The sequence below is a fragment of the Tamandua tetradactyla genome, chromosome 2, assembly GCF_023851605.1.
Source record: "Tamandua tetradactyla isolate mTamTet1 chromosome 2, mTamTet1.pri, whole genome shotgun sequence".
In the NCBI taxonomy this organism is placed as follows: domain Eukaryota; kingdom Metazoa; phylum Chordata; class Mammalia; order Pilosa; family Myrmecophagidae; genus Tamandua; species Tamandua tetradactyla.
In genome coordinates, this window is record NC_135328.1 from 62,452,647 (window position 1) to 62,466,662 (window position 14,016).

Below are 14,016 nucleotides of genomic sequence, written 5' to 3' on the forward strand. Positions count from 1 at the left end.
GTCAGGATAGTGGAGTAGGATGCTTCAGGGCTCTGCTCCCTCTGGAAACTATGAACAACCAGCAAGAAACCACAGACATTTTTCTCAAAGTTCTAGAGTTAAAGGACTGTAGCAACAGGGTAAATGCCAAATCAAGAAAAAGGCTACTTAAGAGTAAATCTCCTGGTGCCCTGGCTGGCCCCTCCCCAACCCCTTACTGGTTGGGTACAGAACCAGGCCCCTCTCCCAATATGGATCCCTGGTCCCTGTTCCAGAGGGAGTAGAATAACCCTTGTGTACATACAGGGAGCATGTACATGTGGTCCAATCCATCTAGTGGTAGCTGAGGGACTTTCAATCTCAGAACTTATCCTGCATGTAGAAGGCAGCTCACAGAGCTCTCCTACAGAATGCTGTGGGAGAGCAGTCAAGTCATGCTATCTGGGGTAAGGGATTGATGGCTATAATACATACAGTACAGTACCCTGGACTATGAGGAAACCATTTCCCAGAGAAGAAGGGATATGTGATACTGTGTAAATAGAGGAATTCCTAGGGCCACATGCCCATGATAAAACACATGAGCAGAAAGGACCATACAGTGCCCTATATTTTGACATGGAGCTATTCTCTAAACTCTTTGCATGAATACCCTGAAGGAGAAAACTTGTACAGGTCAACCTGCAAAGATTGGGAAAAGTGTTTTCTTTTATTTCTGTTTTCGTTTTTTTAGTTAGCTCCTGCAATTTGATGCAAGTTGTCATAATATGAATTGGATACAAGCTTAAGAAACAGATGTCTGAGAGTCTAAATTTCAATGATAACACACTAAAATACGAGAATGTCCAGGTTTCAACAAAAGATTACAAAACATGCAAAGAAATAGGAATTGATGGCCCAGGCAAAGGAGACTATTAAAGCATTAGAAATCATCAAAGAAGAGGACCAGACCTGAGATACACCAGACAAAGAGTTTTAAAAAATGGTCCTAAATATATACAGAGCTAAAGGAATACATGGACAAAGACTAAAGAAAATCAGGAAAATGACAGATGAACACAAAGAGAGTATAAGTAGAGAGGCAGAAATTATGAAAGGGAACCAAACAGAGCTGAAGATTACAGTAATAGAAATTTAAAATTTCCAAGAGAAATTCAATAGCAGTTTGGAGATGGCAGAAGAAAAAAAATCGGAGAACTTAAAGATAAAACAATTGAAACCATCTAGTCTAAGTAGCAGAAAAAATGAAAAAAAGTGAACAGAGCCTGCTGAACTTGTAGTTGATACAAATATGTGCATTGTGGGTGACCTAGAAGGATAAGAAAGAGGCAGAGAGAATATTCAAAGAAATGATGGCCAAAAATTCCTCAAATTTAACATAAGACATGAATATACACATCCAAGACACTCAATGAACTCCAAACAGGATAATGCAAAAAAGACCCACACTATGGCATATTATAATGCCAAAGATAAAGACATAACTCTAAAAGCCCCAAAAGAGAAGTAATGTGTCATGTACAAGGGAACATCAATAAGATTAAGTACAGATTTCTCTTCAGAAACCATGTAAGCAAGAAGACAGTGGGAGAACATACTTAAAGTGCTGAAAGCAAAAAATTGCCAACCAAAAATAACGTATCTGGCAAAACTGTCTTTCAAAAATGAGGGAGAGGGTGGGCCACGGTGGCTCAGCAGGCAGAGTTTTCACTTGCCATGCTGGAGAGCCAGGTTCCATTCCTGGTGCCTGCCCATGCCAAAAAAAAAGGGAGAGATTAAGACACTCCAAATAAACAAAAGCTGAGGGAGTTCACTGCTACTAGACCAGCTAAAGAGAGCTCTGCAGATTGAAAGGAATGTACAATAAACAACAGATCAAAGTCACATAAAGAAATAAAACTCTCCCTCCAGTAAAGGTAATGATCTGGGTAAATAAATGCCAATATTACTTTATTTTTGGTTTGTAATTCCACTTATTACTTCCTACAGGATCTAAAAGGCAAATGCATAAACTGCAATAATAAATCAGTGGTGGCTTAGGAAACATAATGTATAAACACATAATTTGTGACAAGAACTATATAAACATGGGGGATGGAAGGATACAGGAACATAGTTTATATATATACATGCACTACTAAAGTTTAGTACGTATCAAAGCACATGAGACTGTTACAGATTTAGGATGTTAAATTTAAGCCCCATAGGAACTATAAAGAAAATACTGGAGAATATGCCTGCTCAAAGAGGCAGAAATTAGAGTACAGGTTGCTAACGGAAGGGGGTAGGAGGTAGGGGGAATAGGAAGTTAACGGGAAATAGATGTAGGATTTCTGTTTGGGGAGATGGGAAAGTTTAGCAACGGAAGGTGGTGAGGGTACCACAACACAGTGAATGTGATCAATCTTACTGAATAGCATGCTTCAGAGAACTTGAGACAGGAAAGTTTGTGTTGTATATATGTTCCCACAATTAGAAAAGAAAAATCAAAGAAAGAAACTAAAAAGACAATGACAATTTAAGGCAATATATGATCCTGGACAGAATCTAACAAGGGAGGAAAGAAGGCCCAAAAAGGCATTATTGGAACATAAAAAGATTATAGGGTTACACCTATGTAAAAATGAGCATTGAAAAATTATATAAGAAGATAGGACAAAAGATTAAAACTGTCATATTTGGGTGATAGGATTAAAGGTAAGTTACCCACAAAAGTAACTTTATTAAGTTACCTTATGAAAAGTAAGGTAGCTATTTCGAAAAACAAATACAGTCTTTGTTGCTCAGATGTGGCCTCTCTCTCTCTAAGCCCAATTCTGCAAAGAAAATCACTGCCCTCCCCTCTACATTGTACAAGCCATTCAGGGGTGAAAATCTCCCTGACAACATGAGATGTGACTCCAGGGGATAAGTCTGGCCCCGGCACTGTGAGATCAACAATGCTTTCCTGATCAAAAGGGGAAAATGAAATGTTATATAATAAGGCACTAGTGGCCAAGAGAGATCAAATGGAGTCAAGAGGCTATTCTGGAGGCTGCTCTTATTTAAGCTTCAGTTAGAAGTGCTAATTGTCATGTCTGCTAAACCCCAATCAACATCACTCTTGTTGACTCTTAAGACCACCTAGGGCTTGAACTGAGACTCTATAAAGGTTTCATGCACTACATTTGCCTTCCTGGAACATATAATTCCAAGAGGCTTCCTAGGTCATATAAATCCTGAAAGTCAGAGGGACAAGCCTCTCCTGTATTATCAATTACATCCCCCTATCTTTTAGTGTGGACAACCCTTCTCCACATGAAAAAGTCAGAACAGGCATTGCCCAAAGGTCCCTATAGATTGGGAGAACAGTAACAGAAGGAGGAGGAGGTATAACAGAGAAAATGGGATTTAACAAACAAGTATGGCTACTGAAACACTACATTAATATTCCTTGTAGCCTGCAGTGTTTCGGAACAGCTAGAAGGAAAAATGTGACATAACAAAATGGTAGTCCATGACAAACTCTGGGATCTGTTCTGTAACTACTTGTTGAAGCGTGCTTTGAAAATTATGGCTTTTTTCTTCCTCTGCTTTGTACATATGTTATATATTATATAAAAAAAAAATATATATATATATAAATTTTTAAATATCTTTCATATTAAAAGGATATTAAAAAATTAAATAAAGAGGTAGAAATCTTTGGGGGAAAAAAGCTAATATAAGATTCTCCTCTGGAGACTTTCGCTATGCATTAAAGTTCTGAGCTGTACACAGGCTAGTCTTTAGATTCTTTGGCAGTTCACACTGACTAGATTTCAAGTTCTTTCCTGCGGCTAAGTTAAGAACTATCACAGCGCCTGACCCTAGTTAAAGACTTGACTTCTCTGAGAATTCCCAAGGCTCTCCAGCTATGAGCTTATTAAACTATTTGGCTGTGTACACTGACTAGTCCTCGAATTTTTTCCTGTGACTGAGTCAAAAACCCTTACAGATCAGCTCTTGGTTGAGGACTTGATTTAACCAAGAACTCCAAGGGCTATCCAGTATCAGTTCCATAAGTGAAGAGATAAATTGATGTGCCAGGAGGATGATGCATTCTAACTCCACATGGACAGGATACAGAAGCATGTGTTTGAAATGCTCCCAGACCTTGCCCTATGTGTCTATTCTTTTCTTCTTATTTGTACTCTTTTACTACAATAAAACTATAAATGAAAGAAAAAAAAAAAGCAAATATATGCATGGTCAACGTGTTCAGGACAGTCTTGCTACGTCTAAAGTGTATGTCAGAAACCATGTAGACTTACATAAGTTTAAAACCTGTGGCAGAGCTCAGGGGCTGGAGATAAAGGTTTAGAAGTCAGCACAGCATAGGGTCAGTGGTGAAAGCATGTAACAGGTTGAAACCCTCCAGTGAGACCTTATCAGGTGAGAGGGAGAGAGGGCTGAAGATGAAACCCCAGGAAACATCAACATTTAGGGAAGACGGAGAGGAAGAGAAACTTGAAGGACACAGAACAGGAATAGTTAAGGAGGACCAGAAGCGTGTCGTGTTTAAAAAAGATCCCCTCTGCATCAAATTCAAAGAGAAATTTATGATGATAAGGATTGAAATATATCAGTCTACTATATAGGGCAAATAGGACTCAGTAGCTCTCTGAAGGTAGTAGCAGTGATGGAGGAGGTCAGAATGGATAGGACAGAGGAGTAAATCAAAATAGGCAAGAAGAAACAACCGATGACTGTCGATTAGACTAGAATGGAAGGAGAGGAAACACTTCTGGGAGGCCAACTATCAGAGGAAATCTTTCTTTTGGAAAGAACTTTAGGCTGAGAGGTTGGAAGAATAGATGTGGAAAGGTTGCTAGAAGGAAATAAAGGAGATCTCAATGAAAGCAAGGGAGGGATGTGCACAGATGTCTCTGAGTTTGAATATCAGAGGCAAAGATTTAGTGTGGTGGTTTTATTTTTCTCAGTGAAACAGAATGCAAGAAGACCAACTGAGACTGAGAAAGACGAATGTTAGGAAGATCTAAATAAAAGTAGAAAACATTTGAAATAATATTAGATGCAACCGAGGAATAGCTGACAAAAACCATGTAAGGAAAAATGGGCAGTAATGAAAGTCAACTGAGGTTGGAGACCACTATTAAAAAATATTTTACTGAGAACCTACTATGTGCCAGGCACTCTTTTAACACTAGAGATACACAGTGAACAAAACAGACTAATATCCTCTGCTCTCACAAAATTTATTATCTAATGGGGGAAATAAATAATGAAAGTATATAGCATCATGAAATAGTTGTAACTGCTATGAGGAAAAGTAAATCAGAAAAGAAGGATAGGGAATGCTGAAGGTGGGGGTAATATCACAGTTTTAAATAGGGTGATCTAGGGCTCACTAAGAAAGGGAATGAATCTGCAGCAGCAGCACCAAATTTGTATTAACATGATTTCCTGGAATTCTGATACCCAAATGCTGCAGTGGATTGCAGTACTGACCTGGGATGGGATTCTGCCAAATAGCTTGGCAGGCAGATAATACATCAAATGATCTACTATAAGTGATGCAAATGTTCTAAAAGTAATCACGGTGATGAATATAAAAACTATGTGATGATATCATAAGCCACTGATTGTATACTATGGACACAATATGTATACTATGCATGTAAAGATTTCTCAATAAAAAAATTTAAAAAAAAAGATCTACCATAAGGTCAATTAAAGAGGGAATGAGAAAGGCAGGAGGCAGACAAAACTGGTAGTAGGTGCAAGGGACTGACAGTATAGGAGACTATGGTCAGAAAGTGTGACATAAGACTTAGTGATTTCAGAGGTGAGGCATCCTCAGGGTTATTGCCCTGGTACTAAGTGTGGAGGCAGAATGAAGATGAAGGTCACTGTAGTTGAGAAGATCAGGGAACATATGCCCTAACCACCGAGAAAAAGTGCAGGATTTGTGGTAGATCAGTAGTTCTCAAACATGAGTGTACATCAGAATCACTTGGAGGCTGGTTAAAAGATTGATAGGCCCCACTCCCAAAGTTTCTATTTAGTAGGTCTGGGTGGAGCCCAAGAATTTGAATTTTTAAAAGTTCCCAGGTGTTGCTGATGGCCATGGTCATCCACTACACTTGGGGACCCACTGGGGGTGGGGAAACTTGAAGACCGGGAGATGACAAAGATAAGGAAACGTAGAAGGTGATGAAAGCAAAAGGTACGAGCTTTAAAGGAGCAAGGATTTTGGTACTAAGGTAGAAGAAAAATGACTTAGAATTTACAGTGAGAAAAACAAAACTAAGAAACTAAGTAGGAATAAGGGAAAATGAGGGCTGTAAGGAAAGTGGTGAACTGAGAAAAGACCACAGATCAATTAAGAGCAGGAGCATGCAGAAACATAAGATACAGGGGATTTTGTTACTAATGAATGAGGTTTCCACACAGTCTGGGAGAACAAGAGCAGTGCTAGGTTCTCTTAGTAAACTGTAAGAAGGCATAGACCACTCTCAAATAATCATGAGGACTTATATTTGGTGTGAGGCTCCCTTTCCATTACAATAAAGCTTTTATCACTTTCCAATAAAACTGTCAACCACTCCACCAAACTGTTCTTATCAAGACCAATGACCTCTACATTGCCAAATCCAATAGTCAATATACAGCCATTATCTTCGTGGAACTATGAGTAGCATTTGGTACAAATAATCCTTCCCTCTTCCTTAAAAACGCTTGGCATTTAGAACGTGGTTCAGGGCGGGCCAGACTGGCTCAGCAGGTAAGAGTGCTTGCCTGCCATGCCCAAGGACCCGGGTTCGATTCCCGGTGCCTGCCCATGTAAAAAAAAAAAAAAGAACGTGGTTCATATTCATTCTCCATCTCTTTTGCTGGAACTTCCTCTTCCTGACCTTGACACAATGGGGTATTACAAGGCTCAATTTGAAAATTTTTCTTCTCTAACTACATTCATGTTAGGTGACCTCCTCTAATCTATTAAATACCAGTTCTGTACTGACAATTCCCATATTTAAATCTCTAGTCCAACTTCCTACTTATTTTACATCCAACTCCCTATATAACATATCCATTTGAAAGTCTAATAGGCAATTCAAACATAACAATTTTAACCAAATCCTTCTTCCCTGAACAAAGAATAAATGAAAAACAAAATAAAAGCAAAAGCAAAAATACCTTTTCCAACAAAGATAGATTAGAGTAAGAAACTGTCACAGGTTGAAGGGGAATAAATATTAAATGATTAAATACAACATGATATGGAAATTCTCTGTATAAAATTTGCAACTTTTCTGTAAATCTAAAATTATTTCAAAATAAAAAAATTTTAAAACAAACAACAGCACCATTTACTCTCCCAGACTTTGTTACTTCTGTAAATTTCACAATTTCATTCTTCTAAATTGCTCGGCCCCAAATCTTGACTCCTTTCTTTCTCTCATATCCAACATCCAATATATTTGCAAATCCTGTCAGTCCTATCCTCAAAATACATCCAAAGTCTAATTAGTTTTTGGCTATTCTACCACTATTACCTCATTTCAAGTCTCCATCATCTCCTAACTGAATTATTTTATTAGCTTTCTAATTTATCCCCTTGCTTCCACCCTTTATTTCCTAGTCTATCCTTCACACAGCAGTCTGAGTAATCACTGCAGACAGTAAGATCATGCCATTCTTCTTCCCAAAACCTTCCAGCAACTTCTCATCTTTTTACTCAGAACTAAATCTAAGGGCCTCACATAATCCAGTCCCTACTATTTCTCTGACCTCCTCTCCTACCTCCTCTTCGGTACTCACAGCGCGCCCCTCCCCCATCCCCCCAACTTGTTCCTCCCTCTGTCCTGACCGCTCTTCTCCAGAAAGCTAGCTGGTACACTTCTGCACTTCATTCTGATTTCTGCTCAAATGTCTCTTCACCAAAGGAAGACACCAATCTTCTAAATAGCACCTGTTATTCTGTCCTCTTAACCTACTTTATATTTCTTTCTAGACCTTACCACTACTTGAAATATCATATATGTTATTTGTTTAAATGCTTTCTGCCTGTCTTCCCTACTAGATGTAAGTTCGGTACCTAGAGCAGTCCTTGGCACATACTATTTACTCAATAAATATGAATGAAATGTTCTAAAAAATAAAGTGTAGGGATGTGAGGCACTCAGAGACTTGTATTAGGCAAAATTCTAAGATGCCCTTCAAGATCCCTACCCACTTCCCCACGGTGTGCATGCCTGGTACAATCCCCTTCCCTTGAATATGGGGTCTCCTAACCTAATCAAATTATCTTTTAAAATTGAGTATAGAGGTCAGAGACAGAAGAAGTCAGACAGAAATGAAGCTAGAGCAGACATCTTCCTGTAGGGCCTAAAGAAGAAAACTACAATGTTGTGGAGAGGCCTGTATCACAAGAGAACTGCAGGTGGCCTCTAGAAACTGAGAGTGACTCCCAGCAAGAAAACAGGGACCTCAGTCATACACCTGTAAGAAAAAGAATTCTGCCAACAAGGAAGCTTGAAAGAGGAACCTGAGCCTCAATGAGCTCATGTCCCTTAACAAAACCTTGATTTTCAGCCTTGTAAGCCCCTGAACAGAGATCCCAGCTAACCTGTACTTGGACTCCTCAACAATAGAAACTGTAAGATTATAAATTTGCATTACCTTAAACTGTTACATTTGTAGTGAATAGAAACAGAAATGCAGCAAGAGAAAACTAATATGGGATTAGTTAGCTTTAAGGCTTAAAAAACAATCTAGTAAAACATCACTTTGGTTCATCACAAGCTGAAGTCCCAAGAAGAGGAACTATCTAGTGAAGCAAGCAATCAGGAGAACTGCAAGAACAGACCCTGGACAGATGGTGACCTCTTGTGTTTGACTATACCTCACGTTAAACTGAAGAAACCAGGTTGGTGGAAGTCCACGAAGTAGAGCTTGCAGAAATAAGCCATTTAGGTGAGATGAAAAGATACATCCAGGGCAAAATGAGAGATGTCTTAAGGATGGTTTGCAATTCAGGGAAGGGGAACCAGGAGGAGTAAGAACGGTTGCTGTGCTGCTCCAAAAGATATTACTTGAATCAAGGGGCAAAAATTACTTATAGGAAAGAAGTTTTCAACTCAATGTAAGGAAGAACTTTCTAACAATCAGCACTGATACCTTTGATACCTACTATGTTCCAAGAGCTGTGTCAGGCACAAGGGACACAAAATGAAGATATTGTCTCTGTTTTCAAGAAGCTTACAGACTAGTGGAAGTCACTGACAAGTAAACAAATTGTGGTTTCCAGTGATAAGTGCTGTAACAAAAGCATGTAAGTACAGAAGATGTACCATTAGGGCAGGAAGAGATCTGTAGAGGTCAGAAAAGGATTACTGAACATGAGACTAAACTAGCTTTTTAGAATTCACCAGTCAGCTGAGTGGCTGACATTCTAAACAGAGGGAGTCACATGTGCAACAGCATGGAAAAACAAAACATGGAATGCATGGAATTCATGGAAAACATGGAAACAAAACAACATGAACTCCTGTGAATAAAACTGTGAGTGACTGAGGCAGCAGATGGAATTGTTTAGAAAGGGAGAAGTCAGAGTCTGTAGGTGATAAGAACCAAGTGAACAGAATTAAATAGGGAAATGACAAGTTCAATATGTGTATTAGAAAGATCACTCTCTGACTGCTGGTTTAAGTGACAAACTCAAAAAGGGAAACTGGAGATGGTGAGACTCCAATTAACTTGCCTAAAGTCTTGACTGCAACTGAGCAGACACAGACAACACAGGCTAGAACTAGCAGTGGCAATGGAGGTGTTATCATTCCCTACTTGTGCTTTCGCAACACAGAAAAATCTTGTAATAAGACGTCTACATGTCTCATGCCTGCATTTTAAGAAAGCTTATAAAAATTCCTTATTGAATCTGCTTATGATACATATACACACAAAAAACATGTATGTGGTTACCTACTGGGGAGAGGAATGGACAGTAATGGGACCTGGGCAGATAGGTGAACAAAGACAGAGCCTTCTCACTGTGTATCTTTTTATATTTTCTGATCTCTATCTAAATGGTGTGAAATTATTATCTATTCAAAATTTAAAATTAAAAAACAAAATGTTTTCCACCTATCTAGGTAGGTTTACCTGTGTGTGTTTCCACATTCTTTAGCACATGGTTCTGTTTGCCTTGTGAGAAAGGAGATGCTATCTGAGGATCCTGCCTCCTCACAGAGCATTTCTCTGGATCAACCCTCCTGGAAGACTTGTTGATGACTGACAGGTTCCCATTGTCACAAGCAGATTTTGTTGGTCTTTCACTGAGATTATTCTTTGGAATGGGAGCCATGTTGCTTCTGGGTCCTGCATTTGAATGCCGTTGGCCCTCCTGTTTTGGTAGATTCCTGCCCGGCCGTGGCCTGGCACCCTCTACCTCCCAGGGTGGTCTTTTCTGTGGGTATCTTCTTTGCTCATTACGTCTGGCCCCATACCCATCCAATATTCCTTTCCTTAAAGATGGATCTGAAGAGTCAGGTTGGATAACACTCACAGGTTTTGTATTTTCAGGCCCTGCATCCTCAGATTTTGAAGTCATTCTATTATTCCATTCACTTTTAGGTTTCCCCTTGACTTTTGGTCCTCTACCATAGCTGCAAGCAAATTGGGTTGCTTTTTTCGGTTTTGCTCCCCTGGGATCTGCACCAACAACTTCCTTTTCACTCTCAGAAGGGCTACACTCTCTGGGGTTTGTTGTACTCTCTGATGTAGTCACACTTTCTAAGTCAGCTGTATCTGAAGTCTGATCAGTGAGACCTTGAGTCCTCTTGACTCTGTTATGGTGCTTTTCACTCTTCAATTTCTGCCAAGGGTGACTCTGAAGGCCATGACTCTTAGGCAATTTAATAGAAGTGGAGGACTGGAAAGAAATCTGTTGACTCTTAAGTTTGCTTCCTGAAGGATAACTGTGATGATGGGCAGGAGAGATGTCATCATAAGGAACTTGCCTGGAAAGGTGGCAAGGAGGCGGCGAATTGTAATTTCTCCTACCAATTCTATTCGAGTCTAGTTTCCTTTGAGTTCCCCAATTTAAACCAGAATATTTTCTTTCCTGAGGAATGAACTCAGCAGCATCTGTATTGAATTTGAAAGTACCTAGGACATAAAAAATAGACATGCCAGTAAAGAAACTGATTTATCACCATGAAGTACAAAAGACTTTAAGCCATATCTAAGAGTTGATTTACTAAGGACTTTTGTATAAAATAGGCTCTTAGTGAGTTTTGTGTTTCCAGTATGAAGATGATAGGTTCAGGGTGCTTGTGGAGGACTGAGCATCCTGTGTGGCTTTTACAGCCACACCAATAGGCGCTGACTGCTGAGAAATGTTGAGTAAAAGTGCCAATCTGGGCCATCAGCACTGTTTATACTTGCATTTCTTTTACAAAAAAATTGAAGGTCAGCAAACAGTTCAAGGGTGAGCTATCAATCAAAAAGCTCCATATGACCTTTCAAATTTCTAAGGTTGCATTGGGTAATATCAAGTGCACATGCTTTGGAGTCAGCCAAAATGGATTTAAAGTCTGGAATCCAACTTATGGTAGGAGCTTGGGGAAATCAACCGACCATTTTTAGCCTTAGTTTCTGAACCCATAATATAGGATAATAATGCTTATTTCCAAAGGATAGTACGAAATTAAATAAAATTTCATAGATAGTATTTAGCACAGTGAGTATATTAGTTTCCACCTCTCCTCCCACCAGGAATATATTTTGGGTTTTCCAAACTAATCTCTATGATATGGTATAGAACCCCAGAGTCTCAAAAATTAAGCACATACTTCTTCAACCCAATTGTTTTTGTTTTCCAAGATGCTTCTTGTACAATCAACTCAGTCCCCAAGGCCCAAAGAGAAAATGATTTGCCTAAGGACACAAAGCTAGTTATTAGCAAAATAAAAACTATGCGTAGCATACAAAATAAACTATGAATCCATGGGTTTATATCCCTGCTCATCACTTATTGTAACTTTATGCAAGTTACGTAACCCCTGTTATTTTCAGTTAAGTGGAAACAGTAACAATTCCTATATCAAAGAACTGTTATGAAGCGTAAAGCAAGTTAAAAACATGAAGTAGTAAAATCAGCTTTATTATTACTGTTAAGACTACAGACTATTCAAAAGAGAGACTACAGCAGGTGGGTGCAGTGCACGCTCCTGTAGGTTTCAGGTTTAATAATAAGTCCTAACATTATTGGGCACCTAATGTATATCAGGTACTACTTTAAGTTTTTACATAAATTAATTCATTTAATCCTTGAACCCCTGATGAGAAAACTGAGGCACAGAGAGACTAAGTAACTTGCCCAAGGTCTCAGAGATATTTCAAGAGACTGGAGACTGGATTCCAACCCAGGCTGTGTGGCCATGGAATCCAAGCTCTCACACTATACTACGTTGACAAGAAGAGGTTAGGGAGCAAGTACCATAGAAACATACACTTAAGAACTGAATGAGATCGTAAGGGTCATAGGGGTAATCTCACATTCAATCTAGGATTTCTCTTGAAAGCTTTCACAGAGGCAGAATTCCAAGGGGGAGGGAGAGGCTTACAAAATGGTAAAAGGATTCGACAAATCCTGAAGATGGCAGAGAAGGTGTTCTGGACACATAAGAGATAATTCAAAGGTGTGAATGGGTAGATTGGACAAAGTGAGTACTGTGTTTCTCCAGTACTTGAAGAAACCAGGCTGGAACGAGGGAAAGAAATGAAGTCAGTCAGAACGACAAGTGTACCATGGTAAAAGGTGGGAAAAGGGTGCTTTAGGTTGAATAGAAAGGAGGTGATGCAACTAGAGCATCCAGATCTGAGTGACAGAGAGGGCAGCACCTAATTATACAGTAATTGTTCCATTAGACATGAGGAGGTAGGCAAAGTCCTCAGAAATACCCTCAAAAAATAAGAGGGGGAAAAAGGGCACACAAATCAGGAAACTGGACCACAACAAAGATCTGAGACACTCTTTTCTTTCACTATTTTAAAGTTGCTGGAAGTTAGTAACTATGATGCTCATCCTCAAGGCATGGCTGTAATACATAGAAGTGGTACTCTAGGTCCAAGATAACACAGCAAGTGACCTTCAGGTGAGCTGAGCACAGTAACAGAAAATCCAACAGGTAGATTATGAAAATCAGAGATATGGCTGGCATTGGGGAGTCTGCCATGGGCAGAAAAAGATATCCCTGAATAAGGCTGCTGTTCAGGAACAGGGGCCGAGACCAGTACTAAACCTTAGGTTGGAGGTGGGGGTGCGGGATAGAGGTGGGGGTGCTGCTGAAATAGAATGGGTCAAGAACTAAGGCAAAAAGCAAACTAAAACCCGTGGGAAGAGAGTACGGAGGTCTTTGGATTAGGGAACTTTGTCTCAGTACATGCAATATGGGCTGGTGTGGTAACTTGAAGGGCCAACACAAAGGCTAACACTATGATTCACAACTAGTCCTTACCCATTTCTGCTTCAAGCACTGAATGGTGAAGAAATGGGCCAGAAGTGAGCCTAAGAATGGAAAGATCAGTAGTTCCAATTAGAAGATCTGGGAAAGAATTGGGGGAGAATAATGAAACCCAGCCTAAAAAGGTCTCCACCTGCCAGATGACTTAATACTTAAATCAAGACTAGAGCACAGTAATAATAGTGTATTTTCCAACCTTTTTGAGACCCACAGTAACAAATACATTTTACCTGCCACCCTTTACACAAATATATATACAGACTTCTTGTGCCTCAACAGCTGTTAGGTAGGAGAACTAAGATTCAAACAAAAGACTGTTTCCACACCCCATGCTGCAAACTGCTGCCGTTTTTTGTCTTATTCCCAGAAAGAGTGGGTCGTGAAATCAACGTAGGGGATTGAAACACTTTTTTAAATATATAAAATAGAAAACAGAGTTCACTGCAGATAGTAAGGGAAACTACTGCTTCCAAAACATGATTCACGTTCATATTTATGTACGTGTGCACCAAGGTCGCGCGATGTA

The 14,016-nt window shown here is 39.4% G+C and overlaps 1 protein-coding gene across 8 annotated transcripts in view; it reads right to left on the bottom strand.

Annotated features, from left to right (window-relative positions):
- Window positions 1–14,016, bottom strand: part of NFX1 (nuclear transcription factor, X-box binding 1) — a 114,892-nt gene that overhangs the window by 99,989 nt on the left and 887 nt on the right. For 6 of the 8 annotated variants that reach the window (XM_077147941.1, XM_077147942.1, XM_077147943.1 and 3 more), the window contains exon 2: window positions 10,126–11,130. In XM_077147941.1, coding sequence (XP_077004056.1) covers window positions 10,126–11,130 — 1,005 coding nt within the window. Of the gene's footprint in view, window positions 1–2,711; window positions 3,128–10,125; window positions 11,131–13,484; window positions 13,535–14,016 lie in introns of those variants that run through there. The other 2 variants (XM_077147944.1, XM_077147946.1) reach the window with 2 other exon arrangements.